This window comes from Vipera ursinii, assembly GCF_947247035.1.
Source record: "Vipera ursinii genome assembly, contig: scaffold_268, whole genome shotgun sequence".
In the NCBI taxonomy this organism is placed as follows: Eukaryota; Metazoa; Chordata; class Lepidosauria; order Squamata; family Viperidae; genus Vipera; species Vipera ursinii.
The window spans coordinates 13202-32767 of NW_028148371.1; the positions used below are offsets into that span (position 1 = coordinate 13202).

Consider the following 19566-nt stretch of genomic DNA (forward strand, 5'->3'; position numbering starts at 1 on the left):
TATTATTATTATTATTATTATTATTATTATTATTATTATTATTATTATTATTATTATTATTATCCAAGGAGAGAAGCAACCTGGAACTAAGGAAAAACTTCCTGACAGTAAGCACAATTAACCAGTGGAACAGCTTGCCACCAGAAGCGGTGAATGCTCCAACACTGGAAGTTTTTCAGAAGAGGCTGGACAGCCATTTCACTTGAATGGTATAGGGTTTCCTGCCTGAGCAGGGGGTTGGACTAGATGACCTCCAAGGTCCCTTCCAACTTTATTATTATTAGAGAACTGGGCCTAACATTTCCGTTGCTAAGGGAGACAGTGTTTCGCCCCATGTTAAGGACCTTGCTTGACCCAGTTGTAAAGTGAGCGACTGTGGTTGTTTAGTAACACGGTCGCTAAGTGAATCTGGCTTTCCCCTTGACTTTGCTTGTCGGAAGATTGCCAAAGGGGATTCCATGAGCCTGGGATATTGCAACTGTCATAAATGTGAGTCAGTTGCCAAGTGTCTGAATTTTGATCACGTGACCACGGGGGAAGCTGCAATGGGCATAAGTCCCTTCTTCAGTGCTGTTAGAACTTTGAATTGTCACTAAATGAATGAGTGTAAGTTGAGGACTATCCGTGTCGTTCTTCATTCTGACTTGCTCTGAGAAGGGAGATGGATTTGCTGAATTTTGATTTATTTATTTTTATGCCATCGTTATCATTTTGAGAAATAACTCCAGGCATTTAACATACCTAATAAGGTGGCTTCCTTCTCCTTCCTCTTCCATGTGCTGGGCTGGGAAGGAGGGAATGGCCCAAAGTCACCCAGCTGGCTTTCATGCCTCAGGTGGGACTAGAACTCCTTGACTCCTGGTAATTGGCCCAAAGTCACTCAGCCGGCTTTCATGTCTAAGGTGGGACTAGAACTCCCTGTCTCCTGGTGCTTGGCCTAAAGTCACCCAGCCGGCTTTCATGTCTAAATTGGGACTAGAACTCACCATCTCCTGGTGATTGGCCCAAAGTCACCCAGCCAGCTTTCATATCTCTAGAACTCCGTCTCTTGGTGATTGGCCCAGTCACCCAGCCGGCTTTCATGTCTAAATTTGGACTAGAACTCACCATCTCCTGGTGATTGGCCCCAAGTCACCCAGCCAGCTTTCATATCTCTAGAACTTCCTGGCTCCTGGTGATTGGCCCAAAGTCACCCAGCCGGCTTTCATATCTGAGGTGGGACTAGAACTCACAGTCTCCTGGTGATTGTTCCACTTGGGCAGTTTTCTTTCCTAAAGCAGGACTAGAACTCACCATCTCCTGGTTGATTGTCACAAAGTCACCCAGCCGGCTTTCATGCCTAAGATGGGATTAGAATTCAAGATCTCCTGGCGATTGGCCCTAGGTGACCCAGCCCCCATTCATGCCTAAGGCAAGAGTAGAACTGACCGTCTCCCATTGTCTATTCCTGGAGCCTTAGCCACTAGACCAAACTGCCTCAAAGTTGCTGAAAGAATAGTTGGGAAGTTGGAATTTCTCCAGTCATCTAAATTCTGTTTCTGCCAATGTCCACAACATCTCCAAAACTGTCAGCCTAACTTTTATTCAATAATAAATTTAGTGGGTGATATTCAAGAGTCTGTCACAAAGAAGAGGGGGGGGTCAATTTATTCTCCAAAGCGCCCGAAGGCAGGACAAGAAGCAACAGATGGAAACTAATCAAGGAGAGAAGCAACCTGGAACTAAGGAGAAATTTCTTGACAGTTAGATTAACCAGTGGAACTACCTGCCTCCAGAAGTGGTGAATGCTCCAACACTGGAAGTTTTTAAGAAGAGACTGGACAGCCATTTGTCTGAAATGGTATAGGGTTTCCTGCCTGAGCAGGGGGTTGGACTTGATGGCCTCCAAGGTCCCTTCTAACACTTATTCTGTTATACTTTCACCTTTGTGAGAGGCGGCAGCAATGAAAGAAGAGATGTTATAATATGCTTAGTTCCTTCCAATAAGTATATCTGGAGTTGGACAGCCCACACTGGGCAACCCTCAGCCAAACTACAAAATTGTGAAAAATTAATGACCAAGTCTACAAATCAATGGATTTCAGATCCAGCTGCCTTTCCTACGCTCAGCATAATTTTACATAAATACTTTAATACTAATGTGAACTCAGTTGCATACAGCCATCCTTCTCTCCAACGATGTGAAGTAACTTTATTTTTTTGGCAATGATATTCACACAAAAAAAATCACTTGGTCCTACTCATCTCCACGTCACTATTCTGAATTTTTATTTTTTTTTTTTTAAAAAAAACCCAAAACCTGAGATGAATCCATGGAAAGCTCATATTTACAGTTCCGGCTCAATAAATAACAGAGGGGTCCGTCCATAGAAATGAGAAGTCTTTGCACGTTTGATGGATTTTTCTTATATAGAAAAATCATAATGGGTGGAAATGTGAAATACCACTGAAAAAAAAATACGTTGAGATTTCAGATGGTGGTCTGGACAGGTCTGAAATATTTACAAGATGGAAGCCACAGTGGAGAACTATTGACTGAAGATTGGTTGAACATCGAAGTTAGGTGTTCCTCAGCTCCTACGTTGAAAACAGGTAGCAAGAGATGGTAGGTTCTCCAAAAATGTCCACATCCGTTGGTTATCTTCTCAATTTTCATCCTTGTGAGCTTTATGGTACAACAGTGAAGGAGATGGAAACCAACAATGTTCTTCTCCATCTTGGTGTTCTTCAGAGATATATCAAGAGAAACCGAAACGATCTACTATCAATGGAGGCTTTCGTGGGTAGTATGTATCCATCCAATGGTGATGGACCTCTGGACCACAGGACATGACCTTGGATCATGGCAAATGAGCACAGAAGCTAATCACCACTGAAAAATGGTCAGTGTTGGTCAGTCAAGGTTTGGAGAAGGATCTTCCTCAGCCTGGATGTATGAAGACTTCATACCTTATCAAGAAGTGCTGCTTGCAGGTTTGACAACGTGTTGTGTGAACTTTTTCTAACCAACATTTGCAGCTTGGCTATCATCTGTGGGTCCAGACCCAACACTAATCAGAAATACGTTGTGAATTTGGAAAGATCTTCACTTCTAGCACCAACAGCTTCTAATTCCTACAATTTAGAAGCTGCTACAGTAGTACAGGTAGCCCTCATTCGTTTAGTGACCGTTTGAAGTTACAGTGGCACTGAAAAAAGTGGACTTACGACCGTTTTCCACATTTACGACCGTTGCAGCATCCCAGAACAAAATTTGGATGCTTGGCGACTGGCTCGTATTTATGAAAGTCGCAGGGTCCCGGGGTCACATGATCCCCTTTTGCGACCTTCTGATGAGCAAAGTCAATGGGGGAAGCTGGATTCACTTAACAACCGTGTTATAAACTGAACAACTGGAGTGATTCACTTAACAACTGTGGCAAGAAACCTCATAAAATGCGGGGGGAAAAGTCACTTGTCTTGCTTTGCAATGAAAACTTTGGGTTGAATTGTGGTTATAAGTCAAATGTGGTCACATGATTGGAACCGAGCACAGAATTATGACTGTATGTCATTGCAGACAAGGCATCACATGACAGGACCTGATTTTAGGACATTCTCATTAAGCAAATGCCACAGTCGTTAAGTGAACCACACTGAATATTTTCCCCAATTGGCGGTTTTTTGCAGTTTTTTTTTTTTTGCCAGAAACTGGAAATTAATGCCAGGAACTGGTAAACCACCTCACAAAATTGTGGTCCTATAACCACAGGACGTTGCAAATGAGCCGGTTGCAAGTACTGAAAATGCAACCACCTGCCTGGGGGAAGCTGTGTGAGTGTCGTAACTCTGAAAATGGGACTTAAGTAGCTTTGGGAAGTCCACTGTAATGTCAAAAGTTTGTTAAGCAACTGGTCGTAAGTTGAGGACTACCTGTATTTCAGCGCTCAAGGTCCAGGAAGTTTCTGTATAGAAAAAAAAAAAGGTCTCCCACTGAACAAAGATGGGTTTCTGGGTTCTGAAATCCACTAGCAAAAAAAAAAGGGGGGGGCGGGGAAGGAAAGGAACAGATTTGGATTCTAGTGGCTAAAGAACACGATCCCCACCTTTGGGTCTTTTCTTGTGGAATCTGCTAGCAAATGAAATAATTGGGTGAAGTCCTTGGGGCTCTCTGAGCTGGGTGGTTTTCTTGCAGACATTTCATGATCCAACTAGGTAACATCTTCAGTGCTGGGGGGGGAGGAGGAAGAGGAGGAGGAAGAGGAGGAGAACCCTGTTTCCTTGGTGCTCTCTGAGCTTTGTGATTTTGTTACAGACGTTTCGTGACCCAACTAGGTAACCTCATCAGGGCTAGAAGGGAGTGAGGTTTGCAGAGAGGAGGAGGAGGAGGAGGAGGAGGAGGAGGAGGAAAATAAAGAGGAAAAGAGAAGAGGAGGAAGGCCTTTGGGGTCCTTGGTTCTCTCTGAGCTCAGTTGTGGGGGTTTTTTTGCAGACATTTCATGATCCAAGTAGGCAAGGTCATCGGCGAAACGTTTATTTTTTCCCCACAGCTGCTCTTCCATTTGTTCCTGTACATTCCAGCCAGACCAGTAGAAGCTGGCAGAGACGTCTTGCAAAAAAAACCCCCACAAGCCCTCAAGTCTTCACCTTCAAAGCTGTGAGCAACGCTCTTCGATTCCAGAAGGGGGGGAAAAAAAGGAGGAATCTGTCCAGATTTAACCTTTCTTGTTCCGAGTCTCTGGGTCCCAGAATGTTGTCCCAGTCTGCTTGCACAAATGGGCTTAAATAATAATAATAATGCCAAAATACTGTTGCAATCGCATTTCTTTGCCTCTTACACGACCAAGCGTGGTTAGCTGGTCAGGCTTTGGTTTCTGCCTCTCAAACCAGAGACTTTTCGGCTTGAAAAGTGGAGCTGCGTTGCGTTTTGGGACTGCAGGTGGCCAGCATGGAGATCTGGGTGCTAAAATTGGTGCCGCTGCTTCCAACGGATGGGTGGTGATACTTCATGTCCGCACCCAGGAAGCGTTCCAGATGCCACCTACGCCATTTGCGTTTCATTTCGGCTTGAACCTGAGATAGGGAAGGAAAGGAGAAAGGCACAGGAGAGAAAAATAGGTTACGGGTAGTCCTCAATCAATCAGAAGACAGCTGGAAGGGACCTTGGAGGTCTTCTAGTCCAACCCCCTGCTCCACATTAGCTGGTTCTGCTAAGGGCCCGAATTGTGGGGCCTTCGCCCAGGTCCGCCTGGTGCGCCAGTTGCAGCCCTATCTAGACCGGGATGCCTTACGTACGGTCACTCACGCGCTCGTGACCTCTCGTCTGGACTACTGCAACGCTCTCTACATGGGGCTACCCTTGAAGACCACTCGGAGGCTCCAACTGGTACAGAATGCAGCCGTGAGAGTTGTGTTGGGAGTTTCCCGACACTCCCATGTTACACCTCTGTTCCGTGAGCTGCATTGGCTTCCAGTTGTCTTCCGGGTGGAATTCAAGGTCTTGGTAATGACCTACAAAGCCCTACATGGCATGGGTCTGGAATACCTTGGGGAGCACCTGCGGCCGGCGTCAACTTCCCTCCACCCAGTACGCTCCCACAGAGAGGGCCTCCTCAGGGTGCCACCGGTCAGAGAATGCCGACTGGTGGCCCCCAGGGGGAGGGCGTTCTCTGTGGGCGCGCCGGATTTATGGAACCATCTTCCGGTTGAGCTCCGGATGGCACCTGACCTCCGCTCCTTCCGGCGCGATCTCAAAACCTACCTTTTCGAACAAGCTGGCCTGGCCTGATGGGATGGGGTTGGGTTTTATAAATTTGTTTTAACCTTTTTTAATGTGTTCTAACTTATTCATGGGCATTGTTGTTTAATCGTTTTTAATTTTTGTATCTTGTTTTTTAATATGTATTGCCCTGTTCACCGCCCTGAGTCCTTCGGGAGAAGGGCGGTATACAAATTAAATTAATAATAATAATAATAATAATAATAATAATAATAATAATAATAATAATAATAATAATAATAATAATAATAATTATTTTGCTTAGATGTCTGCAGAATTTGGAATTTACGTCTTTTAGCGCTATGGTCGTAAGTTGAGGACTGCCTGCAGTGCTTCAGACAACTGAAAGCACTAGATGGTTTTTTTTGAGCACCAGCAGCAGGATTTCCTTGGGAAAATGTGCTAAAGACCAGGAGCTGAGAATTCTAGTCCTCTCTTGCAGATGGAAGGCAATTCCCACTAACCCTGGGCATTTTTAAGGAAGTACAGATAGTCCTTGACTTATGACCGCAACTGAGCCCAAAATTTCTGTTGCTAAGCAAGACAATTAAGTGAATTTCGTCCCATTTTACGACCTTTCTTGCCACAGCTGTTAAGTGAATCACTGCAGTTGTTAAAGTTAGTAACACGGTTGTAAAGTGAATCTGGTTTCCCCACTAGCTTTGTCAGAAGGTCACAAAAGGGGATTGCTTGACCCTGCGACACTGGGACCGTCATAAGTATGAGTCAGTTACCAAACGTCTGAATGTTGATCACGTGACCCTGGGGATGCTGCAACGGTTGTGTGTGTGTAAAACGGTCATAAGTCACTTTTTTTAGCGCTGTTGTAACTTTGAAGGGACGCGGTGGCTCAGTGGGTTAGGACGCTGAGCTTGTCGATCAGAAAGTCGGCAGTTTGGCGGGTTGAATCCCGAGTGCCGCGTAACAGAGTGAGCGCCTGTTACTCGTCCCAGCTTCTGCCAACCTAGCAGTTCGAAAGCACGTAAAAATGCAAGTAGAAAAATAGGGACCACTACGGTGGGAAGGTAACAGCGCTCTGCGCCTTTGGCGTCTAGTCATGCCGGCCACATGACCACGGAGACGTCCTCGGACAAGCGCTGGCTCTTCGGCTTTGAAACAGAGATGAGTACCGGCCCCTAGAGTCGGAAACGACTAGCACGCATGTGCGGGGGGAAACTTTACCTTTACCTTTTAACTTTGAACAGCCACTAGATGAAATGTTGTAAATCAAGGACTATCTGTACCCATGCAACTGCTGGACAAACTCCAGGGGCAATTTCAATTTTTCAAGACGCATTTTATTGGGCTGATATTCTTTGTCTGTCGGGACTAATCTGGAAACTCAAATTTAATCAGAGCCACTTTGCATTAAAATCGAGTAGTAATTAAAAAATAAGCCCTGGCTTCTAGATTTATCTTACATCAGGCAGTTATCAGAGAGAGATTGCTTTATAATTATTCAGATTAGGCTTTGCACCCTTGGCCAGGTTCCTAAGTTATTGCAGAAATTCTTACTCTGTTGTTATGGGATGCACACCAGCCCCTTCCTTGAAACGCCCCGTTGACCTTGCAAAATTAAAAAGCAAATGTAATTAAATTTAAGCCTTGCATTAGCTGGCACGACAGCAAAAAGAAAAATGATTAACTTCGGAAGCTGAAACCCTGAAACCCTGTGGCGAACAACTCTTCCAACCTCTTACCTCGCCGTTGATGAAGCAATACAGCACAGCCACGACGAAGCCCTGAGAGAGAAGAGAGGGGGGGGGGAGAGGAAAAGGATTTCAGCGAGGCAAACTCCGTGCAGGATGCGGTGCATGGCACATTGTTGTGCATTCTGAGCTTGGGGGTACTTTTGCAGACGTTTCGTGGCCCAGCTAGGTAACGCCTTCAGTGCTGGAAGGGAATGGGTTGAGGAGGAGGAGGAGGAGGAGGAGGAGGAGGAGGGGGAAGGGGTTGGGAAAGCAGGAGGAGGAAGAGGAGGAGGAGGAGGAGGAGGAGGAGGACTGAGGTTGGTAGTTTCCTTGAAACATTTCATGATCCAACTACATAACATCATCCATGCTAGAAGCTGGAACCCCTTTCCCTCCCTCCCTCTTAATTTCTTTCTTTCTTTCTTTCTTTCTTTCTTTCTTTCTTTCTTTCTTTCTTTCTTTCTTTCTTTCTTTCTTTCTTTCTTTCTTTCTTTTCTTTCTTTCTTCTTTCTCTTTCTTTTTCTTCCTTCCTTCCTTCCTTCCTCTCTTTCTTTTCTTTCTTTCTTTCTTTTCTCTTTCTTTCTTTCTTTCTTTCTTTCTTTCTTTCTTTCTTTCTTTCTTTCTTTCTTTCTTTCTTTCTTTCTTTCTTTTTCTTTTCTCCTTTCCTCCCTCTCCTTCTTTCTCTTCCTCTCCTCCTAATTCTTCCCTTCTTCTTCCGACCCTCCCTCCCTCCTTCTTCCGTCTCAGCACCTACTGTTTGGGGGGGGGGTGGAAATTCTATGGCTCAAAGCCCCCCGGGCATAAAATGCCACCCACCCACCCCCGTTTGGACCCCAGGCTCTCTCTGACACTGCGTATTCTAGGAAAGAACGATGGCTCTCCAAACTTGGCCACCTTAAGACTTGTGGACATTCCTGGCTGAGGAATTATGGGAGTTGAAGTCCACAAGTCTTACAGTCACCAAGTCTGGAAAACCCTGGGCTATGGGGATGACGGAGGGCTCACCTGGAAGGACCCCAAAACAAGTTCGAAGACCAGCTTGACGTAGAGCACTTCTTTCTTGACGGTGTCCGGGAAAAAGGCGAATATGATGTAATGGATACCAAACAGAGGGATGAGAAGAAGAGTAGATTTGGCTAGTCTCCTGAGCAAGAGAAAAACTGGAGATTATCAGGGCCCGGAATGGAGTTTTGTGCTTTAGCTAGTTGCAGAATAAGTGTTGGAAGGGGCCTTGGAGGTCCTCTAGTCCAACCCCCCCGCTGAAACAGGAGACCCTCACAGGATGGAAGAATAGCAAAGTTGGAAGGGGCCTTGGAGGTTGCCATGTCCCGGGGTCACATGATCTCCTTTTGCAACCTTCTGACAAACAGTCAGTGGGGAAAACCATTGATTCGCTTTACGACCGTGTGACTAACTTAACAGTTGTGGCAAGAAAGTTCGAGAAACGGGGCCAAACTCACTTAATGACCGTCTTGCTTAGCAGGGAAAATCTGGGACTCCATTGTGGCTGTAACTCGAGGACTGCTTGTCATGCACATTAAAATGGGGCGGAGCTTAACTGCACGATTGTACCCACCCCCCTTTTTTTGTGAGACTCTCTCTGCAGGGGTCTCCGATCCTGACTCAGATTCAAGGAGGCTGGCTCAGGAGAAACCACGGGGTTTTCGGATGACCCTCACCCCACAGGTCTGAACTTACGAATATTGGCTTGCTTCATTTCGCCCGACATCTGGAGAGTGAAGCTTCTGAACCAAGATCCGAATGATGCAGATAAAGAGCACGAAATTGACCTGTTGAACATATTGTGCAGAGGAGAAAATCCACGTAGAGAATTACAGATATTGATCATCTATTTCTGAGACATTTTTCAGAAAAATAGACAGGCAAAAGGCATACGGTGGTTTTACGGTGGTTCTCCTCCTACCTCTCGGGCCGTTCGCAGACGGTGTTGGCAGGAGGGCAGAGGTCAACCCCGAGGTTCCTTGATTGTGGGGTGCCTCAGGGGTCGGTCCTCTATCCCCTCCTGTTCAACATCTATATGAAGCCACTGGGCGAGATCATCCGTGGTTTCGAGGTCAACCCCGAGGTTCCTTGATTGTGGGGTACCTCAGGGGTCGGTCCTCTATCCCCTCCTGTTCAACATCTATATGAAGCCACTGGGCGAGATCATCCGTGGTTTCGAGGTCAACCCCGAGGTTCCTTGATTGTGGGGTACCTCAGGGGTCGGTCCTCTATCCCCTCCTGTTCAACATCTATATGAAGCCACTGGGCGAGATCATCCGTGGTTTCGGGGTGAGGTATCATCAATATGCGGATGATACCCAGCTTTTCATCTCCACCCCGAACCAACCCAGTGATGCCCTCGACATGATGTCCCGGTGCCTGGAAGCGGTACGAGTCTGGATGGGGAAGAATAAGCTCCAACTCAACCCGGCCAAGACCGAGTGGCTCTACGTATCGGCATCTCATGTTGTTCAAGATTTACCATCTTTGGTTATGGGGGGAGAGGTGTTGCCTCCCATTGATAGGGCGCGCAACTTAGGCGTCCTCCTGGATGCAAGACTCGATTTGGAACATCATATAGGAGTCGTGGCCAGGGGGGCATTTGCCCAGGTTCGCCTGGTGCGCCAGTTGCGCCCCTATCTGGACCGAGATGCCTTACGTACGGTCACTCATGCACTCGTCACCTCCCGGGTAGATTACTGCAATGCTCTCTACATGGGGCTGCCCTTGAAGACCACCCGGAGGCTTCAGCTGGTGCAGAATCCCGATACTCCCATATTACACCCCTCCTGCGTGAGCTGCATTGGCTACTGGTTGCCCTCCGGGTGAGATTCAAGGTGCTGGTTCTTACCTATAAAGCTCTACATGGCTTAGGCCCGGGATATTTGCTGGACCGTCTGCTGCCAGGAACATTTTCCCATCGCCCTGTGCGCTCACACAGAGAGGGTCTCCTCAGGGTGCCGTCGGCCAGACAATGTCGGCTGGCGACCCCCAGGGCGAGGGCCTTCTCTGTTGGGGCACCTTCTTGGTGGAATCAACTCCCCCGGGAGCTCCAGATGGCCCCAGACCTTCGGTCCTTTCGCTGTGACCTTAAGACATATCTTTTCCAACAGGCCGACCCTGACTGATGATAATGGGGTTTTTAATTATGATTTTAAATGTTTTTATTGGTTTTAGTGGGACTTTGACACAATTTAATTCTTTTTTAATGTTTGTATTTATTTGTATTTTATTGTTGTTAGCCGCCCTGGGTCCTTCGGGAGATAGGTCGGCATACAAGTCTCATTATAAATAAATAGGAAACTGACATTGTACAGGTAGTCCTCAATTTATGACCGGAATTGGGAGCAAAATTTCCGTGGCTAAGCAAGATTTTAAAACCTTTTTTTGCCACCGTCACCAAGAAGTCACTACAGTTCAGTGAATCTGGTGTCATTAAGTAAATCTGGCGGGTATTAAGTGAATTGGGGAGTCATTAAGTGAGTCAGGCAGTCATTAAGTGAATCCTGGTTCCCCCCACTGACTTTGCTTGTCGGAAGCCAGCTGGGAAGGACACAAATGGTGATCACATGACCTCGGGACCACGCAACCCAGCATCCATACATGCCAGTTGCCAAGTGCCCAAATTTTGATCATATGACAGTGAGGTTGTTATAAGGGTCATAACTGTGAGGACTGGTCATAAATTACGTTTTTCAGTGCCATTCTAGGACTGTTTTTGTCTCTTACAATATATTTTGACAATTTTATCTTTGGGCTCGGCTGCATTTATTAAGTAGGTGTGAAGGAGATCTCTCCATTTTCCTTCTTACAGGAAAACTGAGGAGGGCAAAGCCAGATTCACTTAACAACCGTGTGATTAACTTAACAACTGAAGTGATTCACTTAGCAACAGTGGCAAGAAAAGTTGTCAAATGGGGCAAAAATCACTTAACCACTGTCTTGCTTAGCAGTAGAGGTTTTGGGTTTAATTGTGGCCATAAGTCAAAGACCATTTCTACTGTTTATTTGCACAGAATCAAACAGGGTAGTCCTCAACTTACAACAGTTCATTCAGTGATGGTTCAAAGGTACCATATCGCTGAAAAAAGACTTATGGTCATTTTTCACGCTTACGACAATTGCAGCATCCCCATGGTCACGTGATCAGAATTCAGACACTGACTCATATTTATGACGGTCGCACTGTCCCGGGGTCACGTGATCCCCTTTTGCGACCGTCTGACAAACAAAGTCAACGGGGAAGCCTGACTCACTTAACAACGATGTGACTAATTTGACAATTGCAGTGATTCACTTAACAACGAAGAAAGACTACATGGGGCAAAATTTTACATAACAACTGTTTTGCTTTGTAATGGCGGTTTTAGATTCAATTGTGGTCGTATGTCGAGGACCTACTGTTCATTTATACAGAATCAAACTATGGAGACGAAGGAAGCTATTTCAATGTATTTAGATCAGGATTCTCCAACTTTAAGACTTGTGGACTTCAACTCCCAGAATTCCTCAGCCAGGCAGGCTGGGAGTTGAAGTCCGAAAATCTTACAGTTGCCAAGTTTGGAGACTCCAGGTTAGGCGGTGAAAAAAACGAAAAAACGAAAAACCTAAATTCCTTACCAATATAGAAACCAAAATGGGAGCTTTGATAATCCACCAATACGGAGATTCGATTAAATCCCAGCAACTGAAAAGAAATTGTCAAATTATCAAATTAGATCAAACTCAAGGGGTCACAGAGGAAGCAAACAGAAAAAAAATATGATTTTGATTAAAATGACACAACTAAAATACATAACTGGAATGTCCCACAAGCCCGCCGAAATGCAGGCTATAAAGATAGTCCTCGAGTTAAAATCAGAATTGAGCCTGTAATTTGTGTTGGTCGTTAAACAGGTGATCGCATGATTGGGCTCAATTTTCCAACCTTTTTCTTACACCGGCTATTAAACAAACATGCTTGTTAAGTCAACACTGGGACTGTTCAGCAACCACTACTGTGGTCATTAAGTGAATCCATTGTTATGGTTGGGCATTTTTTTGGTCAGAAATTGGAAATAAGTGCTGGTTTCCAACAAAAAATAGTGTCAAAAATTATGGTTGTGGGAGGCTGCAAATAGCCCTAAATTAACATTTTAATGTTTCAACTTTTACTGCACCAATGTTTTATGTTTTGAAGAAGAAGAGGAGGAGGAGGAGGAGGAGAAGAAAAGAGATGGAGAAAGAAAGAAGATAGAAAAAAGAAAGAAGGAAGAAAAAGAAAGAAAGAGGGAAAGAAGATAAATAAATAAAGGAAGGAAGGAAGGAAGGAAGGAAGAGGAAGGGTGGGAAAGAGAGAGAAAGAAAGAAAGAAAGAAAGAAAGAAAGAAAGAAAGAAAGAAAGAAAGAAAGAAAGAAAGAAAGAAAAGAAAGAAAGAAAGAGAGGAAGAGGAAGGGAGGGAAAGAGAGAGAGAGAGAGAAAGAAAGGGAAGGAAGAGAAAGAAAGGAAGAAAGAGAAAAAGAAAGAAAAAGGGGGAGAGGGAAAGAAAGAAAGAATGAAAGAAAGAAAGAGAAAGGAAGGGAGGGAAAGAGAGAGAGAGAAAGAAAGAGAGAAAGAGAGAGAAAGGGAGGGAAGGAAAGAAAGAAATGAAGGATGGAAAGAAGGAAGGAAGGAGAGAGATGTAGAGAAAGAAAGAAGAGAGAAAGAAGGAAGGAAGGAAGGAAAGTGATCATGTGATTGTAAGGGGCAGAGGGAGGGACATCAAGACTTTGAATCTGTAACCTAAGTAGCCTGGGGCAGCCAGGTTGTAACTTCGAACAAGTTTGCCAAGCAAGCGGTCATAACTACAGTAGAGGACTAGCTGCAATAACAGAATATTGCAAGTCTGGCTTAGTTTTTTTCCCCTTGCTTCTCCAGTGAGTTGTGGAAAGTCCAGGTTTGAGCTGAAATCCCCAGATCTTGAAGATCAAAATCCCCCAAAGGACCACACGGCTTGAAAGAGCCTTGGTGGACTTCAGTGGGCTAAAGCCTCCTTAAGTAACACCAGCTGCCTGCAATTAGTGCAGGTTCGCATCCCACCAGGCTCAAGGTTGACTCAGCCTTCCATCCTTCCGAGGTAGGTAAAATGAGGACCCAGATTGTTGGGGGCAATTAAGCTGACTTTGTAATAATGCCGCTTGGGGGTGTGTGTGAAAGCCCTAATAAGCAGGGATATACATAGAATGAAGGCTATTGCTAAGCTTGTAAGCCGCCCTGAGTCTTCGGAGAAGGGCGGGATATAAATGGAATTAAAATAAAAATTAAAAATAATAAAAAAGGGCTATGCTCCACCGACTTCCAGCTGTTGTTGCAGGCTCGATGACGGTCGTAAGTTGAGGAGTACCCCCATAGCCTCTTTCCAAGCGCCGCACGCTCCTTCAGCTGGATAAAAGCGGAACGGAGATGCCTGCTTACCCCGTATTTTCATAGTGGATCCTCGTGACGGTCCAAGCCAAGATGAAAAGCATTGGAGCACCTGACAACACAGAATTAAGGATTTGTCACATTTTTGTAATTGCACACCCTAAAAATGGTGCATAAGGCAGAACAACAACAGCCGAGAAGCCGCACTATCACATGTGCCAAATTAGCACCACAACATTATTTTGCCTGCAGGACACCACTTTGAATACTATTATTATATAGGAAGACGTGGGAAATGGCCTTCATTACCTACTTACAGGTAGTCCTCAACTTACGACAGCTCATTTAGTGACCGTTCAAAAGTACAACAGCACTGAAAAGAATGACTTACGGCTGTTTTTCACACTTACGACCATTGCAGCATCCCCATAGTCACGTGATCAAAATTTGGGCACTCGGCAACTGACTCGTACTTATGACGGTTGCAGCATCCCAGGGTCACGTGAACGCCTTTGGCGACCTTTTGTCAAGCAAAGGCCAACAGGGAAGCCAGATTCACACAACAACTGTGTTGCTAACTTGAAAACTGCGGTGATCCACTTAGCCACAGTGGCCAGAAAGATCGTAAAATGGGGCAAAACTCACTGAACAACTGACTCACTTAGCAACCGACATTTTGGACTCAGTTGTGACCATCTGTTGAGGACTACCTGTGTTGAGATAAATTCAGACATAATTCAATGCTCATAATTATTACAAGGGAAAACTCTCTAGTTTGAGGAATTAAAAATGCTGTTTACAAACTGAGTTTCAGCAGGACCACAATTCTAACATTCTGGTTTCCTCGTAAAAACGTTAATGTATTATGTGGACATAAGGGACGTGGTGGCTCAGTGGGTTAGGACGCTGAGCTTGTCGATCAGAAGGTCGGCAGTTTGGCGGGTCGAATCCCGAGTGCTGCGTAACAAAGTGAGTGCTTGTTATGCGTCCCAGCTTCTGCCAACCTAGCAGTTCGAAAGCACGTGAAAATGCAAGTAGAAAAATAGGGACCACTACAGTGGGAAGGTAACAGCGTTCCGTGCGCCTTTGGCGTCTAGTCATGCCGGCCACATGACCACGGAGACGTCCTCGGACAAGCGCTGGCTCTTCGGCTTTGAAACGAAGATGAGCACCGGCCCCTAGAGTCGGAAACGACTAGCACGCCTGTGTGGGGGAACCTTTACCTTTATTATGTGGACACCATCCCCAAGCTTTCTCCATCCCGGAGACTACGGCTCCACCATCACTGGTCAAGCGTGTTAGGGGTGAAAGAATTCTAAGACTAATAGCAGCCAACCATTTAAATAAATAAAGTAATATCATAATAAATAAAGACAGTTTGATTTAGTATTTAAGGCACCAGGCTACACGCTAGGAGACCGTGAGTTCTAGTCCTGCCTTAGCCACAAAAAGCAGTTGGGTGACTTTGAGGCCAATCACCAGGAGATTGTGAATTCTACTATCACCTTAGGTATGAAAGCTGACTGGGTGACTTTGAGCCAGACACCAGGAGATGGCGAGTTCTAGTTCTGTCTTAGGCACAGAAACCAACTGGGTAACTATGGACTAATCAAATGCCAGAGCATTCAGACCAATCAGTGGTCTAGTGGTTAAGGCACGAGGCTAGAAACCCGGAGACAGTGAGTTCTAGTCCTGCTTTATGACTTTGAACCAAACCCGAGGAGACGAGTTCTAATCCAGCCTTAGGTACAAAAGCTAGCTGGGTGACTTTGGGCCAGTCCCTCCCTCTCAGCCCAGCCTACCTCACAGGGTGGTTGTGGTGGGAAAAACAGGAGGGGTAAGGAGTCTAACACATGTTTGCAGCCTTGAGTTATTTATAATAATATTAAAGGCGGGATGCAAATAAACTAACCAGTAAGTACAAGAATAAAGGCAATGTGTGGAAGGCATCTGTGTAGGGAAATGACAAAGATACAATACCCCAGCCTATGACGATGTACCACCAGAAGTATTTCTTCTCTGAAAAGAAGGAGATGACCAAGAGGGTGTGAAGATACAAGCCCTCAACCAGAAGCCAAAAGAAATTAGCCATGATGCAGTACTGGAAAAACACCATCGCAGCTTTGCAACCCACCTGAAGGAAGAGAAACAAACCAACTTAGATTAAGGATTCAGATTGCAAGGATGAATTTGCTGTTTGTTTGCTGTCTAGACACACTTTTCCAACAATGCGTGTGGCTCTAAACCAACCCTTTGGTGGCAGACACAGTTTCTCAGTTTGCTTCTAGGTCGTCCTTCAATTATGACTGAATTATCACTAGGACATGGTGAGTTCTAGTCCCACTTTAATTCTAGATCCCACCTGGGTGGGTGTCTTTGGGCCAATCACTAGGAGACAGTGAGTTCTAGTCCCACCTTAATTCTAGATCCCACCTGGTTGAGTGACTGACTCAATCACTAGGACGTGGTGAGTTCTAGTCCCACTTTAATTCTAGATCCCACCTGGGTGGGTGTCTTTGGGTCAATCACTGGGAGACAGTGAGTTCTAGTCCCACCTTAATTCTAGATCCCACCTGGTTGAGTGACTGACTCAATCACTAGGACGTGGTGAGTTCTAGTCCCACTTTAATTCTAGATCCCACCTGGGTGGGTGTCTTTGGGCCAATCACTAGGAGACAGTGAGTTCTAGTCCCACCTTAATTCTAGATCCCACCTGGTTGAGTGACTGACTCAATCACTAGGACGTGGTGAGTTCTAGTCCCACTTTAATTCTAGATCCCACCTGGGTGGGTGTCTTTGGGTCAATCACTGGGAGACAGTGAGTTCTAGTCCCACCTTAATTCTAGATCCCACCTGGTTGAGTGACTGACTCAATCACTAGGACGTGGTGAGTTCTAGTCCCACTTTAATTCTAGATCCCACCTGGGTGGGTGTCTTTGGGCCAATCACTAGGAGACAGTGAGTTCTAGTCCCACCTTAATTCTAGATCCCACCTGGTTGAGTGACTGACTCAATCACTAGGACGTGGTGAGTTCTAGTCCCACTTTAATTCTAGATCCCACCTGGGTGGGTGTCTTTGGGCCAATCACTAGGAGACAGTGAGTTCTAGTCCCACCTTAATTCTAGATCCCACCTGGTTGAGTGACTGACTCAATCACTAGGACGTGTGAGTTCTAGTCCCACTTTAATTCTAGATCCCACCTGGGTGGGTGTCTTTGGGCCAATCACTAGGAGACAGTGAGTTCTAGTCCCACTTTAATTCTAGATCCCACCTGGTTGAGTGACTGACTCAATCACTAGGATGTGGTGAGTTCTAGTCCCACTTTAATTCTAGATCCCACCTGGTTGAGTGACTGACTCAATCACTAGGACGTGGTGAGTTCTAGTCCCACTTTAATTCTAGATCCCACCTGGGTGGGTGTCTTTGGGCCAATCACTAGGAGAAGGTGAGTTTTAGTACCTCCTTAGCCATGAAAGCCAGCTGGGTAACTTTGGGCCAATCTCTCTCTCTCTCTCTCTCTGTGTGTCTCTCTGTCTCTCTGTCTCTCTCTCTCCCTCCCTCCCTCCCTCCCTCTCCCTAAGCCAACTCACAGGATTGTCGTTGCTGGGGAAAATAGAAGGAGGAAAATGTATTGGATGTGTTGGTTGCTTTGAGTGATTTGTAAAAACAGTAAATAAACAAAATATTTATTTATAAGACACCCACCAAAAGTGTTCAGGATTTTGGGCGTCCAGTTTAAGTCTTGTTTCCCCCCCCACGACCCCCAACGGCCGAAGAAAGAAAGGAACAGTTGTGCATCCGAATGGATATAACGGCTTATTAAGGCTGTCTCTTTATAGTATTTCTTGGCCTAATCCTTCTATCACCGGTAAGAACAATGATCCCAAGCGACCTCTTTGTATTTAGAGATTGTAAAAATGACTCTCTCTCTCTCTCTATCTCTCTTCAGGACTAAACCTGCTCTAAAATACACTAAGAAGTCAACGCCTGTTTTTTTTTTGGGGGGGGGGGGGAAATATTACGCAACATTATGTATATTTATTTCTTTTCTCCCCCACCGATTGTTTTTTTATTAGCCTGTGCCGGCTGGCTTATATTAGCAATATCCTGCTTGGTTTTTATACTCCGGATGCGTTTTCACACAAAGGTTGCAACTGACAAATTTGACTAGGCAATTAAAAAAGAGCGCACTTATTATTTGAAAAGGTGAGGAGGGCCCTGTTCGATCTGTGGTCAAATATTCAGTAAGTATTCATTTAGTGACCGTTTCAAATTGCAAACTAAACTTGAGGGCATAGTTTGACTTAACCGCAGTTCATTTATTTACCATTCAAAGTTACAATGGCACTGAGTTATGAACGTTTGTCAGGATAATAATAATATAATAATATATATATATATAGTTGGAAGGGACCTTGGAGGTCATCTAGTCCAACCCCCTGCTCAGGCAGGAAAGCCTATACCATTTCAGGCAAATGGCTGGCCAGTCTCTTCTTAAAACCCTCCAGTGTTGGAGCACCCACAACTTCTGGAGGCAGGTAGTTCCACCGGTTAATTGTTCTCAGTGTCAGGAAGTTTCTCCTTAGTTCTAGGTTGCTTCTCTCCTTGACTAGTTTCCATCCGTTGCTTCTTCTCCTGCCTTCAGGTGCTCTGGAGAAAATCCTGACTCCCTCTTCTTTGGGCAGAGCCCTGAGATACTGGAACACTGCTATCATGTCCCCCCCTCACCCTTCTCTTCATTAAACTACACATACCCAATTCCAGCAACCGTTCCCTATCTGTTTTAGCCTCCAGTCCCCCAATCATCTTTGTTGCTCTTCTCTGTACTCTTTCTAGAGTCTCGACATCTTTTTTACATCGTGGTGACCAAAACTGGAATGCAGTATTCCAGGTGTGGCCTTACCAAGGCATTGTAAAGTGGTATTAACACTTCACTTGATCTTGATTCTATCCCTCTGTTAATGCAGCCTAGCACTGTGTTGGCTTTTTTGGCAGCTGCAGCACACTGCTGGCTCATATTGAAGTGATTGTCTACTAGGACTCCGAGATCTCTCTCACAGTTACTACTATTGAGCAAGGTACCACCTATACTATACCTATGCATTTGGTTTTTCCTGCCTAAATGTAGAACCTTACTTTTTTCACCATTGAATTTCATTTTGTTAGATAGTGCCCAGTGTTCGAGTCTGTCCAGATCCTCCTGTATCTTAAGCCTATCTTCTGGAGTATTGGCTATTCCTGCCAGCTTGGTGTCGTCTGCAAATTTGATGAGTTCCCCATCTATCCCCTCATCCAAATCGTTGATGAAGATGTTGAAGAGCACTGGGCCCAGAACAGAGCCCTGGGGCACCCCACTACACACTTCCTTCACAAAGAGAAATGTGGGATACGACCCCTTGAATAGTGGATGAAATAGAGGTTGGCCTCAACTTACCACAAGTCATTTGGTTCAAAGTTACAACATTGAAAAAGTGACTTACAACCAGTTTTCACACTTAATGACCGCTGCAGCATCCCCAGGGTCATGTGATTCAAATCCGGTTGCTTGGCAACTGACTCATATTTATGACGGTCGCAGTGTCCCAGGATCACATGATCCCGTTTTGCGACCTTCTGACAGCAAAGTCAATGGCGGAAGCCGGATTCACTTAACAACCATATCACTCACTTAACAACTATAGCACAAAAGGTGATAAAATGGAGCAAAATTCACTTAGCAACTACTTTGTTT

The 19566-nt window shown here is 45.3% G+C and overlaps 1 protein-coding gene across 1 annotated transcript; it reads right to left on the reverse strand.

Moving 5' to 3' along the window:
• Positions 1–1721: 1721 nt before the first annotated feature.
• On the reverse strand, positions 1722–16641 carry LOC310650571 (vasoactive intestinal polypeptide receptor-like). Its single transcript, XM_083380140.1, has 7 exons — positions 15815–16641; positions 13886–13946; positions 12073–12139; positions 9148–9239; positions 8455–8593; positions 7459–7500; positions 1722–5052 (listed from the first exon to the last, which is right to left on the reverse strand). The coding sequence occupies exons 1-7, from the start codon at positions 15948–15950 to the stop codon at positions 4861–4863; spliced, it is 729 nt and encodes a 242-aa protein (XP_083236266.1). The 5' UTR covers positions 15951–16641; the 3' UTR covers positions 1722–4860.
• Between the last annotated feature and the right edge of the window lie 2925 nt (positions 16642–19566).

Bases quoted from the DNA above. Each gene is read 5' to 3' on its own strand.
- LOC310650571 (XM_083380140.1), bottom strand. From the start codon at position 15,950: ATGGTGTTTTTCCAGTACTGCATCATGGCTAATTTCTTTTGGCTTCTG. The intron at 7,501-8,454 runs GTGAGCCCTCCG...CTTCTCTCTCAG, and splicing joins TTGTTTTGGGGTCCTTCCAG to GGCTTCGTCGTGGCTGTGCT. The intron at 5,053-7,458 runs GTAAGAGGTTGG...TCCCTATCTCAG, and splicing joins ATTGCTTCATCAACGGCGAG to GTTCAAGCCGAAATGAAACG.